This window comes from Chrysochloris asiatica, unplaced genomic scaffold (assembly GCF_000296735.1).
Source record: "Chrysochloris asiatica unplaced genomic scaffold, ChrAsi1.0 scaffold00181, whole genome shotgun sequence".
NCBI classification, from domain to species: Eukaryota; Metazoa; Chordata; class Mammalia; order Afrosoricida; family Chrysochloridae; genus Chrysochloris; species Chrysochloris asiatica.
Genome location: NW_006408699.1, coordinates 3390820 through 3411608, shown reverse-complemented (window position 1 = coordinate 3411608; position 20789 = coordinate 3390820). Strand labels below are relative to the sequence as shown.

The window sequence follows — 20789 nt, the reverse complement described above, 5'->3', positions numbered from 1 at the left end:
TTGGACGGTCAACAACGCTTGGGCCCACAGGGGCTTGGCCTCCTGACCGGGTCTGCATGGTCTGCATCTGAATCCTCCTTATTTATTGTTTGTTTTAGGGACGCTGCCTGTCTTAGGCGGTCAGTGCGAATTCCTCAGTCTTACCCGTCATCGAATCTCATTGCAGCATGGCAATGGCTCTGTCTTAGGTTGCTCATTTATTTTTAACTTCATTTTTTTAACAGTTTTTCAGATGTAGAAATTCTTGAAATAAATGTGGATTCTTGGAATATAAATAATGTATAATATCTCTTCATCATTCTAATTATAATAATGATATAAAAAACTACTATTAGTCAAAAAGTCACTAAAAATTTCATCTCAAAGTTGAAACATCTTTTGATGAAAAACACATTAAATTTAAATGATCCTAAAAATATAAGATACATAGGGCAAAAAATAAACCAAAGTTCTTTTCTCACATGAAAAGATTATTTTGGAACAGCTGGTAGTTTCTAACTGCTGACCTTGCAGTTCGCAGCCCGATTCATAATCACAACCCTACCAGAGCTCCTTTTGTTGTTGTTGTTGTTGTTATACGCCATGGAGTCAGTTCCGACTCATAGCGACCCTGTACAGGGTTTCCAAGGCTGTAAATCTTTACGGGAGCAGAATGCCTCATCTTTCTCCCGCGGAACAGCTGTTAGTTTCGAACTGCTGACCCTGAGGTTCGCAGCCTGATTCGTAACCACTTTATGGAAGCATATTTATCTAAAAACAATAATGTAAAAGCTGTTTTTCCATTGGAGAACTATATAAGTTTAAAAAGGATAGAAATAATGTTGTTGATCAGATGACTTTACATTATTGTAAAGTTTACAACTTATAAGTTTACAAAACAGGCCATTTTTAAGAGACCGTGTTGCAAAAACATCTATGTTTTTGCATTTTATGATTCTCTTAGGTGTTTGTTCTGGGCATAATTAGAAGAATACATTACTTTTGATGGCAACTTGTACTCAAATTTAAAAGACATAAATATAATTTAAGAGGCATAGGTTTACCTTAGGGTAGAAGAAGAATAAAGTGTAAGTAAGATTAAAAATATAAGCCATTTATAAAAGACAAAATGTAAATGACAGAAATGATAGTGTTTTATGGTCACATATTAACTATGAAGCAGATATTAAAGTGTAATTTTTAGAAACAGAACCTTTCATTCTTGTATTTAAATTATTAAAAAATTGAATTTTAAAAATATTATGTATCACATACAAAAACCCTAAAGGTAATTCTTGCACTTTATAGGTATAAAGCCATTAATATTTAAAAAGAATACAATCTTCTAGTTATCATATTTTTTTAAGATCCACCAAAGTATTACATGAAAAATGCTCTATTTCCTTTAGATCAAGTATCTTTAATATTGTGCAGAATAGCTACAGCTATAGAAATGTCTTCTAAATTAAAATCAAAATGTTAATTCTTGAGTCAGATAACTCAGAGTTACAATGTACTATGTTAAATTGATAATGCTTCCTCAAATCTATTGTTATATATCATTTAACACTCTATTGAGTAGTTAAGATAAACTCACAATTCATTTCTTTTTGGTGAAAGTTTAATTATAAAGTGAAAACTGAAAAACGGGTTTACTTAAATAAAAATAACTAGATTGGAAAAGTGCAAGTCCAATTCCACTTTTTATTTTTATTTTTCACTGAATAATGACTGGTATAAATATAGCATTTGGAAATGCTCTCATCACTTAAATCAGTGAGGTCTGTGAATTTTACTACTTTCAAATTGCTTATTAGATGTCTTTGGAAGCCTGAGCTACAGTCTCCTAAAGTGCTGACACAGTCATTCTCTGATAGATGCATGTTTAACAGCCTTTTGTAGCTTATTGATCCTTGGGGAGACATAGAAAAGACTCTGATACCATTACTATGGTTATTATTCAGTTACTATGAATAAAGTGATTATATATTTGTGACTGGTATGGTTTGAAGTTTTTATAGTTGAAACAGCAGATTTTTATATAAATGTTACTTTCTCATGTTGTTTAAAGCAGCCTTAAGCTTCCAATGATCATTAATAATAAAAGCAGGAAATTTCATATCACTTTAATTATACTGAGAAGTAATAAGCCTTTTTTATTCATGAGGTAGCATTTTTTTATACTATGTTATAAACATATTTATCAACAATTATTATATATTAAGTCTCTTTAAAATTAATATGAAAAGGAGCTCTGGTAGCATAGTGGTTACGAATCGGGCTGCGAACCTTAAGGTCAGCGGTTCGAAACTACCAGCTGCTCCGCGGGAGAAAGATGAGGCTTTCTACTCCCGTAAAGATTTACACCCTCGGAAACCCTGTACAGGGTCACTATGGGTCGGAACCGACTCGATGGCACATAACAACAACAACAACAATAATAATTAAGGTAAATTACTTAAGTCTGAATTTCCTTACTAATTATATGAGTTTTCCAAAAAGTTCACAGAAAAATGGAATTATAAGATATAAGATAATCCATTTTTCCCATGAACTCTTTGAAGCCTCCTCTTTAGATTTACATAAACAAAACACTACAAAAATTAGATTTTAAAATTATACAACACATAGAAATTTGCTATTTTTTTTAATGACAAAAATATTAAGAGCTGGTATGGATAAGCATTGGTTTGGTAGCTGCAAAGTCGGCAGTTCAAACCCACCAGCTGCTCTCAGAAACCCTATGCAGGGTCACTGTGAGTTGATACTGACTTGGTGGCACACCACAATTGTACTAAATCAAGAATCAGTAAGATCAGCAGAGTTTACACAAAGAATGAAAAAAGTGCTAGAGCTGTGTGAGCTTCTCTACTTGATGAAAGTGGGAAGTTTCTTTGAATACTGTAGTTGGAGATGTCACAGGAGATTATGAATTAACAAGGTGAAAACAACACTTTTAAAAACATCACTCTTCTTCAAACACTACTCCCAAGTGCATTTTTGATTATCCTATTTTTCTTTCTCTCAATCTACTAACTAAAAGGTCTAAAGTTATTAAAGTTTATAATGAAAGGCTACCTAACAATCCATTGCTATCAAGTCAATTCCAACTCCTAGTGACCCTATAACCCAACCAAACCCTCTGCCATCCAGTCGATGCTGATACATAGTAAATCTTTTCAAGACTGTAAATCTTTATAGGCACAGACAGCTTTATCTTTCTGCCGTAGAGAAGCTGGTAGGTTTGAACCACAGACCTTTTGGTTAGCAGTCCAATGTCTATGTCACAGTGCCACGAGAGTTCCTTAATGATCCTATACTAGTGTTAAGCATTCTGACCCATAGCGACCCTATATAGAGTTTCTCAGGAGCGGCTGGTTGGTTTGAATCATCAACCTTGTGTTAGCAGCCCAGTGCTTATCCTATGACAGAATAAAACAATCCCACAGGATTTCAAAGGCTGTCAATCTTCATGGAAGCAGATGTCCACATCTTTCTCCTGCAGAGTAGCTGGTGAATCTGAACTGCCAAACTGAATGTTTTAACCAGTGCCATCACGGCTCCTAAGGAGTGCTGGTAGCATAGTGGGTTACACGTAGGGCTGCTAACTGCAAATTGAGCACTTTGAGTACACAGCACGTGCTCTGAGGAAGAAAGATGAGACTTTCTGCCCCCTTCAAGATTTACAACCTTGGGAATCCAATACAAGACTGCCATGAGTTGGTGTCGACTCCACAGACCACCACCACAACCAAGACTCCTACTAAGGGGCTACACATAAGCCAACTCAGAATTAGAACTGGTCTTACTTGAGTTTTTATGAACTTACAACAAAGTTAGTTTTCTCAGTGGTTAATAACATAAAAAACTTACTGATTTGGGCAAATTACTAGAAGGTAATATGAGGCAGAATAAGAAGCCCAGATATGTCCATTATTGACATGGCACTAATTATAGCTTGTGCATGTCAAAGAATAATGAGAAAACAGACAAATAAATGAAGGAATATTTTGCTAAAACTTGAGATACTAGTTCACATAAGAGACACGGTAACATTTGAATTTTCTGCAAACTTGTCTAGTTGTTGCTTAATGGTTTACACTGCAAAATTTACACTGCCCTTATATGGTGGTAGTGGTGGTTATGTGCGGGGGAGTCAGTTCCGACTCATAGCAACTCTGTACAGGGTTTCCGAGGCTGTAAATCTTTACCAGAGCAGAAAGCCTCATCCTTCTCCTGCGGAACAGCTGGTAGTTTCGAACTGCTGTCTCTGAGGTTCGCAGCCCGATTTTTAACCACTATGCTACCAGTGCTCCATATATATTACCAGCTTATATACCAGCACTCTTACATAATTACAGGCAAGTGGAATAGTCTTTTTGTTTGTTTTTTCAGTGTCTACTTTAATGCTGGGACTAACACAATGCTGGAACTCCTGTGTGGTGCTGTGAATTAATGCGATGGACTACAAAGTTGTTTCAACTTCAAGGTCAGTGGTTCAAGGTCACCAGGTGCTCCTTGGAAACCCTATACAGGGTTGCTATGGGTTGGAACTGACTCAATGGCACTTAACAACATAATTTTGAACATAGTAATAATTTAAGAAAAATTTAAAAGTACTTAGCTGATCACAGATCTATATGTATTATTCAACAGAGGACTATAGCTTAAAATCAGAATTACTGATACTTTAACCAGTCTGTCAGAAGTACTGACTGTTCCTTCATAAGACAATTACAATATTTTAATTTTACCATCTACACATGCATCTCTAAAAATGTATTTTAATTTGGTTTGTTTTTGAAATTTAGAAAAATGGAGTCACACTGTATTCCTTTGTGTTTGAATTATTTGACTCAACATTTATGTATGGGATTTATTATGTTAATCTATGCTGCTGCTTATTCCTTTTCATTTTATACCATATGCTAAGAATGGCTATAAACAATTTATTCATTCTATTGTTAATGGGCATTTGAGCTGTTATGATTTTTTCCTATTATGAGCAATACTGCTATGAACAAATGTGAATATTCTCCTGGTACATATGTCCAAGGAGTTTTGTAAGGTGTACAACAAGGTTCTTGGATCTCAGCAAATTGCCATTTTGGACCAAGTTTTTCTTGTTGTGGGATCCTTCCAGATAACAGAGGTCCCTCGTTATACCTGGCCTATATTAGAAGACAGTAGCATTAGCAAGAATGATACTTGGTAAGGAAGAACTTGCCCTGTGAGGTGTTCTCCAGGTCTTTTTCAAGTTACTAAGTGCTCTCTAGGCTTTTATCCAAGTTGGAAGATATTAGGCTGAGTAGTGGTTATGTCCTGGGCTGCTAACTGCAAGCACAGCAATTAGAATATACTAGTCACTCCATGGAGTCCTGGTGTGCTGCTGTGAGCTAATGTGTCAGACTGCAAAGTTGTTTGAACTGCAAGGTCGGTGGTTCAAGCCCACCAGCTGCTCCTTGGAAACCCTATACAGGGTTGCAACGGGTTGGAATCAACTTGACAGCACTTAACAACAACAGTTGTTCCATGGGAGACAGATGAGGCTTTCTGCTCCGGTGAAGAATTACTGCCTCAGGAATCTTATACAGGGTCACTATGAGTTGGCACTGACTTGATGGCACCCCACCACCAGGCTGAGCTGTCAGGGTTTTAATTAATATACTGATTCCAGAAGGAACTGGCAGGCATGACAATTCATGGAACCTGTTACTTACCTTTCTTTCCCTGGCTATCATTTTTTAGATACATGGTTATAATTCCATGTACAGAATTCTGTTATTACGATTGGTGTCTAGAGTGCCAACGTGCCTGGATAATCAACAGATTAAGGAAAAAAGCACCAGGAAAAGTGTAATTGCTGGAAGAGACCTTAGAAGTAATTTAGGTTAGTAGTTACCAGTCATAGCTATGAAGCTTGCTAGGTGCACTCATATATATTGTTGATGTGAAGTACCGTCAAGTTGGTTCTAGCTCATAGTGACCCTGTATAGAGCTTCAAAGAGTGGCTGGTGGGTTTGAACTGCCGATCTTATGGTCAGCAGTCTAGTACTTATCTTACAGTGCCACACCAGGATTCCAACATATCTGTAGTAAGCACATTATACCAGCCACATTGCCAGGCACTGTCCTAAGAGACTTGTACACATGCGCACACACATAACCTATTTAATCATCACAATTCTACGGGATAAAAACTAGTCTTACCCCTACTCTACAGATCAAAAACTGAATTACAGAGCGTTTATATCATTTGTCCAAGGTCACATAATTGGAAAATTATGTCACTAGACTTCACACACAGGTAATCTGTGTACAACGCCCATGTACCTAAAGGATACACAAAATTGATCTATACCAAGAGTTTAATTCAGGAGCCTAAAAGTACTAACACCAAAATAATACTGAGATATAAGTCTCAACTTCTAGACCAGTGTCATTTTCATTAGTTCTTATTTATTAAATGTTTATCTCACTTGGTAAGAATGTAACCATAGGAGTAGATACTGAAATCTCAATTACAAAAAAGCAAAGGCCTGAGAAGGCAAAGTGAGTAAGCGGCAAAGCCAGTGTGGAAATCTGAGTCTTTCTACTTCCAAAGCCCTATTTAAAATGGCCATAGCTCTTCTCTACTTTTTGCTGTAGAATGCATTCCTTTATAGTATGTTTTCATCTTTAACTGGTCTTTATTATGTTTCTAAGAAGCTCATTTTGGCATATTTCTATAATTGTCTTATTCTGAATTATTTATTAAAAGTTTATTTCAAACAAAGTACTTAGGCTTAATTTTACACTTAGAAAACTGAAGAATAATGACGAGGATTGGACATCCCACTCTAAAAGCAAAAATTGGGATGATAAGTGTTTGAATATGGACACACAGGACTTACCTAATCATGCTGTATGATTAGCAAAGAGTTACTTTTCTCTAAACGAATGCCATTCACTATACTAGAAAGCATCCTGAAAACCTCAGCCAGGAAAATTAACACCTATATTGGACTACTCCCTACATTCTTTGATGATTTAACACTCAGTTACTATCACTAACCTTTGGTTTGCTTATGAAAGCCAGTAAATCCTCACAAACCCGTAGTGTAAAAAATTTCTATTTAAAAGAGCCAATGTATTATCAAAAAAAAAAATTAATTTATGACAAGGTCATTCTTTTTCCCTAGGAACATACACTTACTTCTGCTTTTTTACGAGCTTCCATAGCTTTCATAAGCATCATATGTTGTCGCCTTCTCTCTCGTTCCTATTAGGCCAGATAAAATTAGGAAAATAACTCAGCCACAGCTAACAATTTGATTTTTAAATAGAAACAAAACAAAACAAAACAAAACTTGGTATAGCTTTTTAGCATTTATAGACAAGTAAATACTAAATATAAGACAAGAATGGCCAGTCTGTGCATGTTTTAGTTCAGGTTTAGAAAGCAAATACAAGAACAATCAAAAGCAAAAAGGTAAAGCAATGAACATGGAGACAGTGTAAACAGAAGCATACAAGATTTACTATGGTCAGTTGTGATGCTCCTTCAAAAGCTGGCAGAACAAAAAGCATAATGGTTGGCTGGAACAGGTCAGTTACCTTACATCTGCTATCAGAAAACCGCAAATACTTACTATAGCCAATTAAACTAAAGGGTGTGCTGTGCGTAAATTTTTAGATCTGGCAACAATGGATTTATCATCACTTTCACTTCATAGTTTTAGAATTGGTTAGTTTTATTTCAAGTACCAAAATAATTTTGTAAATCCAATAAGCCACCAACAAATTAGAAAGTTTTATTTTTAAGTTTTGACATCAATTTAAACTAATCTTGGCTCATATACAAACATCAATGAAATGGGATATTCCTGTTTACTGATGTCTGCCACTTGATGCGATTTGAAGCCACAAAAACTGCACCATGGGCAACTAATAAGTGGAACCTAAAAGGCACAATATGAAATTAAGGTAAGTACTAGCTTAATTTGAAGGTTTCATTTTGTTTTAAAGTAAAATATCACATAGTGCAATGGATTTGGGGCTTAAATATGTTTGGTCCCCCTCAAAGGGATATTTCTAATTTTTAAAATAAAATTTGTCTATAAAACCCAAAAACATTCCATATTTTCTCATCAATCTAACTCAAAATTCCCATTGTACTCAATGGCAGTTTTGTATCTAGAATGATGGGGAAATGTGGGTAGTAATTGCATCTAATTGGATACTGATCCAACTTTCAATGTGACATCAGTAATGCAAATTTTTAGATAACAGCCTTATGGAAGGCTCACACAATTCAATTAAAGATCTTAGATACGTATCAGACTTTGTTTACAGACGGACAAGCAGATGTATGCAATGCACTGTGCTGTAAAGCCATGCAGCAGTATGTAATATGACAGCAGCCAGTGCTACACTTTATGCATTGCTATGACAACCATATCACAACCAAATCACAATGCGGTGTTAGATGTACAAAAATAAACATACCCATACCATATCTAGTCTATGCCTCTCCAACTCCTGGTAGAAAGAGTTGGCACAACATTATGAAACAGAAATCACAGAGTCATAAAACCAATTTAAAACCCCCCAAAAGACACCAATACCAAAGCAAGGCAATAAATTGTAAGGTGTAGGGAAAAACTTAAGCAGAAATTATATTAGAAAAATTTTAAGAACAATTTTGAAGATATATTCCCCAGATAGCTTTAAGCAACATTGTAAAATGTACAGCTAGCCAACTGTAAAACTGTATGTACACAGACCTGATGCTTCAGAAGAACAGCTTGTTGTCGCCTCATCTCCTTTTCCTTAAAAATAAGAAAGTTTTAGTATATGATTTTTAAGGAAGATTTAGAACATGCTAAAAGCATTAAAAGTTCCTTTCCTGAGGTTGTACAGTCTTCTATTAAAGTTTCTTTTCTGAGATTGTCTGGTCTTCTATTAGGTTGAATCAGATGCTATTGCCAATATTGGATCATTTTTTTTTTTTTACTTATAATATGGCAATTTCATATGTATCTAGAATGATGTGGTTAAACTTAATTCATAACTGTAAGATACAGCGAGGATCTTCAGGAACCATTTCAACTTAAAATTCAATGACCTAGAGCTGTTTGCTATCTTTTCTACATGTACTCTATTTACTTTGTTCTTTAGACTTCTACCCTAATTCGTGGTTGTTTTTAATATTAATTTCATCTAGATTTTAACTTTGTACAAATTTTGAAATGGATGACATTAAATAGAATTGTTCGCATCAAAACCCCAACCCTTAAAGATTTACACCCTAGGAAACCCTATACAGGGTTGCTATGGTTTGGAAACGACTCGATGGCACATAACAACAAGGAGCTCTGGTAGCATAGTGGTTATGAATCAGGCTGTGAACTTTGAGGTCAGCAGTTCAAAACTACTAGCTGTTCCGTGCAGAAAGATGAGGCTTTCTGCTCCTGTAAAGATTTACAGCCTCAGAAACCCTTTACAGGGTTGCTATGAGTTGGGACTGACTCCACAGCACATAATAACAACAACAATTTAGGAGTCCTGGTGTGGCACTGTAGGATAAGTACTGGACTGCTAACCACAAAGTCAGCAGTTCAAACCCACTAGCCACTCCTTAGAAACTCTATACAGGGTAGCTATGGGTTAGAACTGACTCAACAATACTTAACAACAACAACATTTTTGATATTGTTAAATATCAGCTGATAAAGTTAGGCTTTTGTTTCTGTGGCTATTTCAAGAGCAATTTATAATCTAAGGGTAGAATCATATTTGGGACACACTCTGAAACATAAACAACACACAAAATCATTTTAGAACAGTCATTTTTATCAAGCAAAACAGTTTACAGGTATTACGCAATAGTTTGCACTTGTGATTGATGTTTGTTATTTAAGAACTCAGGCAAAGCATTACATAAAACCTGTATAACAAAACAAAAAACATGTACAATATGCATGCAAATAAAAGCATACATTATACACATGTTGTTTCTATGCTAATTATAGTTTTAGATAATCATTTGAGGAAAGCCATTCGTTCACATAATTCATATTGATATAACAATCATACAGTTTTTATTTTGAAAAATAAAAACTCTGATTCTCATCTAAACTAACCTTTATTCGTTTCTCGGCCTCCAATAATTTGGCATTTGCCGCTTCTTCCTTCTTTTTCTTTTTAGCCTGTGCATGCAAAACAGGTCTCAAAGTCATGCAACAGAACCACTACAACTTGAAAATAATCTCAGACTTGAAAGGAACCTAACATGCCTCACAAAGTACAAAACAGTATGTAACATAACATATATATGTAGACAATTACATATTTTGCCAATTAGTATTATTTTAAAAATATTTATTTCATTTCTAACTTATAGACCAGAATTAGGATATATCAAAAAAATCTTAAATTCGTAAGAATATACGACAGCTTTCTTTCACCTTCATCAAGCTCTTAAAAGTCTGAAATAATTAAATATTCATATTATTTAACTTAAACCTTAATCACAGAGAAGCAATTCTGTTATCTGTTGTTTTTAATTTTTTAAAGTAAAACAAGATTGCTATAAAATTTAGAAAACAAGACAGATTTTAACTGACAAAAATTATTGCACAAACAAAAAAAAAATTAATTCATACACTGAAAAATGCACCTGTCTACTTAATTAGAAATTTCTTTTATAATATTTTAGATCTGAGATAAAGAAATCCATTACTGGTTTAAGTGAAACATAAATTTAAGTTAAAGTCAATTACTTTTTTTTTTATTATTAGAATGGAAACTTACAATCTTTTATGAAGCACCTTTTCACTATCAATATCAAGCAAACCAAATATAAGTTTCATAATCTTAAAATAAGTAGCCAGTAGTTTCACATTGGTTATTGTCAATTTGCTTTAAAATGTGATTATTTTGAATTTGCGTGTTTGTCCAAAATTAATTTGAAATATGTAAAAAAAAAAAAGTATACATTTCTAAAAGGAAAAAAAAACATAATACAGGACACCTCAGCTACCCGGAGCAATAGGGAATAAACAGGATAAGCACTGGACTACTAACTACAAGAAGCCCTGGTGTGGCGCTGTGGGCAAATGCGCTGGACTGCAAAGTCGGTCTGAACTGCAAGGTTGACAGTTCAAGTTCACCAGGCACTCCTTGGAAACGCTAATACAGGGTCGCTGTGGGTTGGAACCGAGTCAACGTCACTTAATTACAGCTAACCATAAGGTGTATGATTGAAACCTACAAGTTGTTCTATACAAGGTTCTGTGTGTCTGGAACTAACTTGACAGTATACAACAACACCATCACCACCAACAAAAGCAACAGTCTCCTGGATGGCCAAAAGGTTACAAGATTTCAAACATCCAAAGTAGGATAGAAATAATTGTGAGACATGTAGCTTTATTGAGTCAATACATTAATCACAATTTGACTTTTTCTTGATGATTTGGGGCAGTTATTCTTAACATCAGTCATTATACTGCAGGTTCCACTGATTAATTCCTATGGGCTATCTGAAAGACTGCAGAACTGTTGCTCGGCTGAATATGAGTTCCTGTATATAGGGCTTATGAGTTCCTGGTGTGGCGCTGTGGGTTAATGCGCCAGACTGCAAAGCCATTTGAACTGCAAGGTCGGCGGTTCAAGCTCCTCGGAAACCCTATACAGGGTCACTATGGGTTAGAACCGGCTCGACGGTACTTAACAACAACAATATGCAAAGATGAGGTTTTCCCTGTATTTACCCTGACTATTTGTTTTCTGGCTATTATTTTTGCTTGTTCCAAAGTATATCTGGTAGTAGGATTCTAACCTTGTGGGCTGGGTGGTGCATTAGAAACCAGGTCTTCAAGCTGGTGAGAAAGTTTCTAAATTTAAAAATTTACTTTTATTTTGTAATGTTTACTCTTGTACACACTCGTGTATAAATAAAAGTAAGTATTCAAATATAGGAGTCCTGGTGTGGCACTGTGGGTTAATGTGCCAGACTGCAAAGCTATTTGAACTACAAGGTCCGTGGGTGGTTCAAGCTCACCAGCTGCTCCTCGGAAACCCTATACAGAGTCGCTATAGGTCAGCACCAACCTGACGGCACTTCACAACAACAAAAACAACAACAACAACAATTCGACTCTAAGTCCAAATGCTATTTCTAAGAGTAAAGGAACAACAGTTTTACTATATGAACATTATGTCAACTATATTGGTTGCTCAGAAATTTGCCATTTTCTTTTCTCTTTTTTACTTTATTTCCTGGGTTTTTATTGATAGATTTAGATAAGCTTGTTAAATAAGATATGGTTACTCAATAACATTACGTTTAAAGAGATATTTTTAAATGGACAAATTATTTTTATTTTTGCTTTGAAAAAATATGACTTTTTAAATTATATTAAATTTAAGAGTTCTACCTCTAGAATTTGTTGGGCTCGAAGTTCTTTTTCCATTCTGATTTGCTGTATTCTCTTAATTTTTTCCTGTAGGAAAAATTATGATTATTTAAGATGAAATAAAATAAGCATCTAAATGAGAAGTGTTCAAATGGAATAAAAATGTTAAGAATGCAGTACAAAACTACTAAGGGATATCCACGCCTAATTATTTAGCTTATTTAGTATTATATACTAGGGGATTCAAAAAGTTTGTGGAAAAATGGAATTAAAACATAATGGAATTTTTCTATGAACGTTTTGAAGCTCCTTGGTATATTTACATGTGAAATGAATAGTTTTATAAAATTTCTCAAAATAATTTATAAAGTACAAATGCTAAATAAATATAGAGACACCAAGTAGGAAAACCAAGTGGATACAACTCAGATAGCTTGAGGATCTTTATAAACATCTGGAGTTACAAAAACAAAAAGAAAAAAAACCACAAAAAACATAATTTGAAGTAAATATATAACAGGAAAAATACTGTAGCAGGAGTCAGAAACCCTAAGCATTGTATTGGGTTAGGTATGGCGGTGTGGGTTAATGTGCTGGACTGCAACGTCAGTTTATACCACAAGGTTGGTGGTTCAAGCTCACCAACTGCTCTTTGGAAACCCTATACAGGGTCGCTATGGGTCAGAACCAACTTGACAACATTTAATAGCAAACAACAACTGTCACCTAGTGTATGATGCTAAGAAAAGGGGAACAATTCTACAAAACTGGGAGAGATGCTGGCCTGCTCTCATTTTGTCAGGATTAAAAATTTTAAATGTTTTACGTATAAAGAGATACACAATTATCATAGAACATTTATATATATAATTGTATATTATATAAATATAATAGAACATTATTTCACATGCTGAATAATGCAAGACTATGACATTGCTTTTAGTTAGTATAAAATGCTAACTATAGAATAATATGTAAGAATAAAAATGAATTTATTACAATTGACCATTCATGGGGTTATTCACATGACATAATTTAATGTACTGGCTATTAGTTAGGTTATAGAATTTTGTGATAAGATAAATTTTGATAAGAACTTTACATACTGACTTACGAATTATATTTCATAGGTTATAAGCACATTGTTATTAATTTCATGATCATAAATCCCTTTGAAAGTTTAATTGGCACTGATATGAGGAGAATAAATGTACAGTTTAAAGAAAAGCAACAAAAAATAACATGCCAAATTTTCCTTTTTGCAAATTGCACTTGTTCTATAATTTCCATAGCCAACATATTTTATACCATTGTATATTAAAATACCTGCTACAGCTTCCAGGTGTTAGCTGTCTGCCTTTTAAAACTATGTTTTTTGATATTTACCATACAGATTTGATAATTGTGTTATTAGCACATAACATGAACAAACATTATTTATAAATTATTATAATACAGGTTACTTTATAATATTTAGTACCCAATCACTGAACTGGGTGCTTCACATAAAATATCTTGATCATCACAACAATCATAATAGTTGAAATTATCTTTATTTCACGAAAGAGAAAACTAAGGCTTTCAGAGAGTAAACATTTTGCCAAAGTCAAATTGTAGATACAGAGCCCTGGCCCAATTCCAGTACCTGTGCTTCCTTGCTACAGAATAATGTTTCCACCAGTTTCTAGAAAATTGCCTTGAGGAATACCTGGTGATATTTTTTTGTCTATACGGGGTTAAAAAATAATGCAGAGGATGAGAAGCACATAATTATTTTATATTAGATCTCATGCTGATGGTAACATGGCATTACAAAACAGACTGTGTGAGTGTATTTTGTCTGCAGTTTGATTTACTTTGCTGACCATAAGGAATGAATCAAATGTTATTCTGTGACTACCTTTAGATAGGTGTTTTGATAAATCTCTAAAACCTGCTCATCTATATTACTTTTTCAGGACCTTTTTAGGATACCTTCAATGAATTGAGAGAAAGATCGATGAAAGCAAGGAAGCATTCAGGAAAATAATATAATAACAAACTGACAAAAGAGATAAAAATTGGAAATCATACAAAAACAGCAATTAGAAAGTCAGAAGATTAATACTCAGACTCAAGAAATAGATAATACATTGAAAGGGCAAAGCAGAATTGAATTGGTGGAAGGCTGAATCAGTGAGCATGAACACAAATCTCTCAATATTCTCTTCAAGAGGAACGAGCCAAAAAAAGAATGAAAAAATTTGAAGAAAGCCTATGATTTATGTGGGACACTATTAAGAGGAACAGAGTCCTGGTGTGGCACTGTGGTTTAATGCGCTGGACTGCAAAGTTGGTTTGAACCACAAGGTTGGCAGTTCAAGCTTGCCAGCCACTCCTTGAAAATCCTATACAGGGTCACTATGGGTCAGAACTAACTCAATGGCACTTAACAACAACAACATCAAGAGGAATACCTTACATATGATTGGAATTTCAGAACACGAAGAGACAAATGAAATCAGAGAGAAAATTGTCCAAGAGTTGCTGTAAGAAAACTTTCCTAAGATAATGAAAGATAAGAAGATAGTCATTCAAGAAAGTAAATGAACTTCAAACTGGATAGACCCCAAAAGAAAATCACCAAGACATATTACAATCAAACTTTTCAAAACCAAAGGCCAGGAAAAAAATCCTGAGAGTAGCTTGGGAAAAACAAGAAGTTACCTAAAAAAGGAGAACTATTAACACTATTCTCTAATTTCTTAGCAGAAACTGTACAGGCAAGAAAACAATGGGATGACATGTATAAAAGTCTACAAGAAAAAAGTTGCCAACCAAGAATCATATACCGAGCAAAACTGTCCATCAAATATGATGGTGAAATTAGGATAAACAGAAATTAAAAGAATTTGTAAAAACCATACAAACCTTATAAAAAATACTAAAGGGAGTTCTTTGGAGAACCAACAACAGCAGAGAGCAACTTGACACTAACATACATGACAGCATCACCCAGAACTCAATCCAGGTATAGAAGCATTTGAAGTAGAACAAACTTAGAAGATGGAAAACAGGGAACTAGAGATATCAGTTTGGAACCACCACCACAACAAAACATAAAGTCAAAAGAGGGAATAATGTAGTTACAGAACTTCCAAATAAAGGGAAAATCAAGAGGATTTCAAGAAAATAAACCTAACTGTAACCCTAAAGTGAAACCAAGCCTTACTCATAGCCCTATCCCAACTCCTACCCTAACATTATACTTAGTTCTAATCTTAACCTAACACTATAGTCCTAACCCTAGCTCCTACTCAGTCCCCTCCAAAGAAGAGTAGTAATTCTCTCCCATTTCTTTCTGCTTTAATGTTATATATGTCGAGATGGGTTCACCTGTTCCTTTATTATATGAAGTTGAATACCTTGTCTCTTAATATTTTACCTGTAAGAACTTAAAAAATTACTTCATTTACCTAAATTTAATTTTGAGATCCACATAAGGGAAAGATATTAATAGGCATAAGATATAGAACCCTAGATACACTAAAATAATGCTTTCTTCTTTATTACTTTGCAGTAGCAATTTTTAAGTTACTCTAAAATCATGAAAAAATAATGAGTGTAAACCTCATTCTACATAACTTGAATGTAATTAAATTTTTTACATACTTTAGAACAGCAAAATTTTGTTATTAAAATGTTAACATGTAAGCAAAATCCTTTACTTACTGATATGCTAATTTTAAGAAAGTTTGAAAGATGTTCAAGACGCAAACTAATATTCAAATTTCTACTGGGGTGTTAAAAGTACTAAAACAAAGTTACCATTGGTAACCATTTCTTTACAAACGTAGAAGCGAAAGACTTTCAAAAATGAGGTAAACTTTTAATTAATGGAAGATGATGACTTTCTCAATAAAACATATTGCTTTAATGTGAAAGATGGCTATTTCAGACATCAAAATAAAAATGATGTACATATATAATATATATTACAAATAGATTCCCCAAATAAGGTCTGTGACTTAAAAATCTGTTCCAAAGAATATACATACCTGCTGTTTCATAATCTTTATCTGTTCTTTCTGCTTTCGCTTCTCCTCAGCAGCCATTATTGCTACACCACGAAAACCAAAGCACAGATGTGAGAAGGAGAGAAGCTTCTTATGAAATGCACAGTATATTCACTGTTGGAGTTGATGTCATCTTTTAAGTCACCTACCCTGCTGCTTTTTAGCTTCTTTGGCAACTCGAGCCTGTTCTTGCTTTTGAAGTTTTCGCAAAAGTTTTATTTGTGCTGCTTGTCTGGCTATTTCTGAAAAAAAGCCCACAAAATTCCAAAGAATATTACTAACAAAATTATACAGCACCTAAACTAAAAACAAGAATGGTGTGAAATAAGCATCATTATGAAAGGTACAGTATTTAAGAAACTTAACTGAACTTAGGCAGATACTAAGAAAGAATATGCCATGCTCATTTTTCCTAGAAATCACAAAGCTATTTCATCAGGTGTAACCCCATATACAGACAGAACTACACAAAAATGATGTTCTCTTGATCTTCATTATAGAAGCTCACTTAAGTAAAAAAAAATTTGACATCTTCGGTAATCCCAAGTCAGGAAGAAAGCAGCTGCTAACTTGTAAGGATGGCAATTTAGCCTCTGTCTTGTTGTTGTTGTTGTTAGGTGCCTTCGAGTCAGTTCCGACCCATAGCGACCCTGTACAGGGTTTCCGAGACTGTAAATCTTTACGGGAGCAGAACGCCTCATCTTTCTCCCGTGGAACCGCTGGTAGTTTTGAACTGCTGGCCTTAAAGTTTGCAGCCTGATTCGTAACCACTACGCTATATAACAAAATGCACAAGAAAGAGAGAGACTCCCAAACAAATACAAAGTCACTCAAACTTAGTATTTTAATCAGTCAGACCAATAGCGAATGCTCATAAATTCATTGATAGTTTCATTTCTGAAGGAAAGGGGCGAAATACCCAAAGAATATAGAATAAATGGAGATTTAAGGACATACTGGTTCTCTTAATTTTCAAAAACAAATGTAAGAAATTGGGGTGGTGGTGGTGGTTACATGCCTTGGAGTTGGTTCCAATTCATAGCGACCCTATACAGGGTTTCCAAGACTGTAAATCTTTACAGAGCAGAAAGCCTTATCCTTCTCCATTGGAGCAGCTGGTATTTTCGAACTGCTGATCTTGAGGTTCACAGCCTGATTCGTAACCACTATGCTACCAGACAGAGCTCCTTAAGAAATTGGAATACACTGATATAAACAAGGAAGTGGAAATTCATTCTCTTAAGAGGAGCTACAAAGTCATGACTATAAATTTATATTGGTCTACCTAGACTGATACAAATAATGAATGAATTATTTATTCTTCTCTGCATCCATGACATTTACATTGTGACTTGTAGCTCCTCTTAAGAGATTGAATTTCCACCTTCCCTGATTCTGAATTTAGCCACGTGATGTTCTCTGGTTAATAGGATATTAATGTTTGTGATACAAGTGTTGTTGTTGAGTACTATTCCCATGCACATCAGCCCTATCTGATAGAGGAGAACTGCTCCACAGGGTTTCCAAGGCTGTAATCTTTATGGAAACAGGTCTTTTCTTCTGAGCAGCTACACTGTTGGCCTTCAAACTGCTGAACTTTTGGTTAGCAGCTAAGCCCTGAACCAATGAGTCATCTGGGCTCCTTGTGATGCAAGGATAGCCTTGAAAAAAATGCTTAAATTCTCTTGCTTCTGTATCTTGTCCATTACTGTGAGGACACTTTTGGCTAGGCTGCTGATGGTTGAGACTCAAGGAGCCAATTTATCCCACACATGTGAACGAGCTATCTCCAGCGGATTCTATCGTCACAAGCAATTAACACTTGAATTTTGTAGGGTTTTTCGGTTCTTTTTTTTTATTTTTTTAAACCCAGGATTAATGTAACAGCCAGGAGTGCAGTGACCCTAAAGGCACCAGACTGCGAACCACAAGGTTGGTGGTTTGAGTCTACCAGCTGCTCTTTACAACACCCTCATGAAATGGGTAATATTGTACCCTGCTTATAAATACAATAACTGAGGAGCACAGAGGTTAAGTAGAAGAGTCAAGATACAAACTTCTGAACTCCATAGTCCATAAGCTACTACTCTCAAAAACTTTCAGCAGAATTTTAATTCCTTGAAAGAATATTAACTAAGCACTTAATCCTTTGTTTTATAATGTTGTTAGGTGCCATTGAATCATTTCTGACTCATGGCGACTGTATGTAAAACGGAATTAAACGCTGTCTTGCCTGTGTTATCCTAACCCATGATTGCTATGTTTGAGCCCATTGTTGTTGTCATTGTATCATTCCATCTTGTTGAGGGTGTTCCTATTTTTTGTTGATCCTTCAAGAGACAAAGTTTCACCAACCTTGCTTCTAAGAAGCATTCTGGCTGAACTTCTTCCAAGACAAATTTGTTTGTTCTTCTGGCACTCTATGGTACTTTAAATATTATTTACTAACATCCTAATTCAAGTGCATCAATTCATCTTTGCTCATCCTTATTCATTGTCCAACTTTCACATACATATGAGGCAACTGAAAATACCATGGCTTGGGTTAGGCACACCTTAGTCTTCAAACTCAAGTTTTTGCTCACTTTATTTTTTTCTTTACATTTTAAATCGAGAAGAGTGAAACCTTACAGACAAGAGCATCAGTGTTTACATTAAACAAATCGTATACTTTGCTTCATTTCAATAACTGCAATCTCCTCTATGCAACAACAGTGATCCTGTTTCCTCCCTGTGGTTCCTATTTACATTCCATCCACCTTCCCATGCCTGTTCAGGGTCGCTATGGGTTGGAACTGACTCGACAGCACTTAACAACAACAACAACATTGGATTATTTGCTCAGCATACAGACTGAATAAGTATGGTGAAAGGATACAATCCTGATACACACCTTCCCAGATTTTAAACCATTCAGTGTTCCCTTGTTAATGACTGACTCTTGGTTGATGAACAGATGTGTCATAAGCACAGTTAGGTGTTTCACAATGTTAGCCAGAGTTTGTTATGATATATACAGTTGTATACCTCTGTACAGTAAGTAAAACACAAGTAGACAGCTTTCTGTTTTCTCTACTTTCAGCCAAGATACACCTGAAGTTAACATTGATATTCCTTTCTTCACATTCTTTTCTGAAACCCACTTGAATTTCTGATGGCTCCCTGTTAATGAACTGCTGCAATCATTATTGAACTATATTCAGGAAAAATTTACTTCCATGTAATATTAATGATATTGTTCAGTGATTTCTGCATTCTATTGGGTCATCTTTCTTTGGAATGGGCACAAACATAGATCTCTTCCAATCTGTTGGTCAGGTAGCTCTCTTCCATATATCTTGACATAGGTGAGTGAGTATCTTCAGTGTTGTATCAATTTGTTGAAAAATTTCAATTTGTGTTATGACAATTCCCAGAACCTCGGTTTTCAGTAATGCTGCTAGGACTTGTTACTTCAAAACCATTGTACCTTTTGATTATATGTACCTTTTGATTATATGTACCTTTTGATTGATTATATGTACCTTTTGAAATAAATGAACACTGATTGATTCGTTTTAGTATAGTAACTGTGTATTCCTTCCAAATTCTTTTGATACTTTCGGCACCATTCAATATTTGCTCATATAATTCCTCAATATTGCAAGTTGACACTTGCATTTTTTCCTAAAAAATTTTCAGTTTGAGAAATGCTAAGCGTGTTCTTCCCTTTAGGTTTCCTATATCCAGGTCTTTGCACAATTCATTATAGCACCTTCTTTGCCATCTCAAGCTGCACTTTGAAATTTTCTGCTCAGATCTTTTACTTCCTCATTTCTTCCAATTGGGTTAGCTTCTTCATGTTCAAGAGCAAGTTTTAGAGTCTCTTCTGAAATCCACTTTTGTGTTTTCTTTCTTTCTTATCTTTTTAATGACATATTGGTTTCTTCCTGGATGATGTTCTTGATATCATCCCACAACTCTTCTGGTCTTCAGTTATTAGTGTCTAATACATCAAATCTGTTCTTGAGATGGTCTCTGAATTCAGGCAGTATACATTCACGGTCGTATTTTGGCTCTTGTGGACTTGTTTCAATTTTCTCCAGCTTCAGCCTGACCTTCCACATGAGAAATGATGGCCAGTACAATAGTTTGCTCCTGGCTTTGTTTTGGCTTATGATATGGAACTTTCCCACATATCTTTCCACAGATGTAGTTGATTTGATTTCTGTGTATTCCATCTGGTGACATCCATTTGTATGTTGTTGTTAGGTGCCATCAAGTCAGTACTGACTCATAGCGACCTTATGCACAGCAGTACGATACACAGTCTGATCCTGGGCCAATTTCACAATTGTTGCCATGCTTGAGCCCA

The 20789-nt window shown here is 35.0% G+C and overlaps 1 protein-coding gene across 1 annotated transcript in view; it reads right to left on the bottom strand.

Moving 5' to 3' along the window:
* The window catches only part of BAZ2B (bromodomain adjacent to zinc finger domain, 2B), a 159875-nt gene that overhangs the window by 53860 nt on the left and 85226 nt on the right, over positions 1-20789 (bottom strand). Inside the window, exons 13-18 of the mRNA XM_006872029.1 lie at positions 16585-16677; positions 16418-16479; positions 12402-12467; positions 10104-10169; positions 8745-8789; positions 7175-7240 (exon numbers count right to left, since the gene is read on the bottom strand). Coding sequence (XP_006872091.1) covers positions 7175-7240; positions 8745-8789; positions 10104-10169; positions 12402-12467; positions 16418-16479; positions 16585-16677 — 398 coding nt within the window. The remainder of the gene's footprint in view (positions 1-7174; positions 7241-8744; positions 8790-10103; positions 10170-12401; positions 12468-16417; positions 16480-16584; positions 16678-20789) is intronic.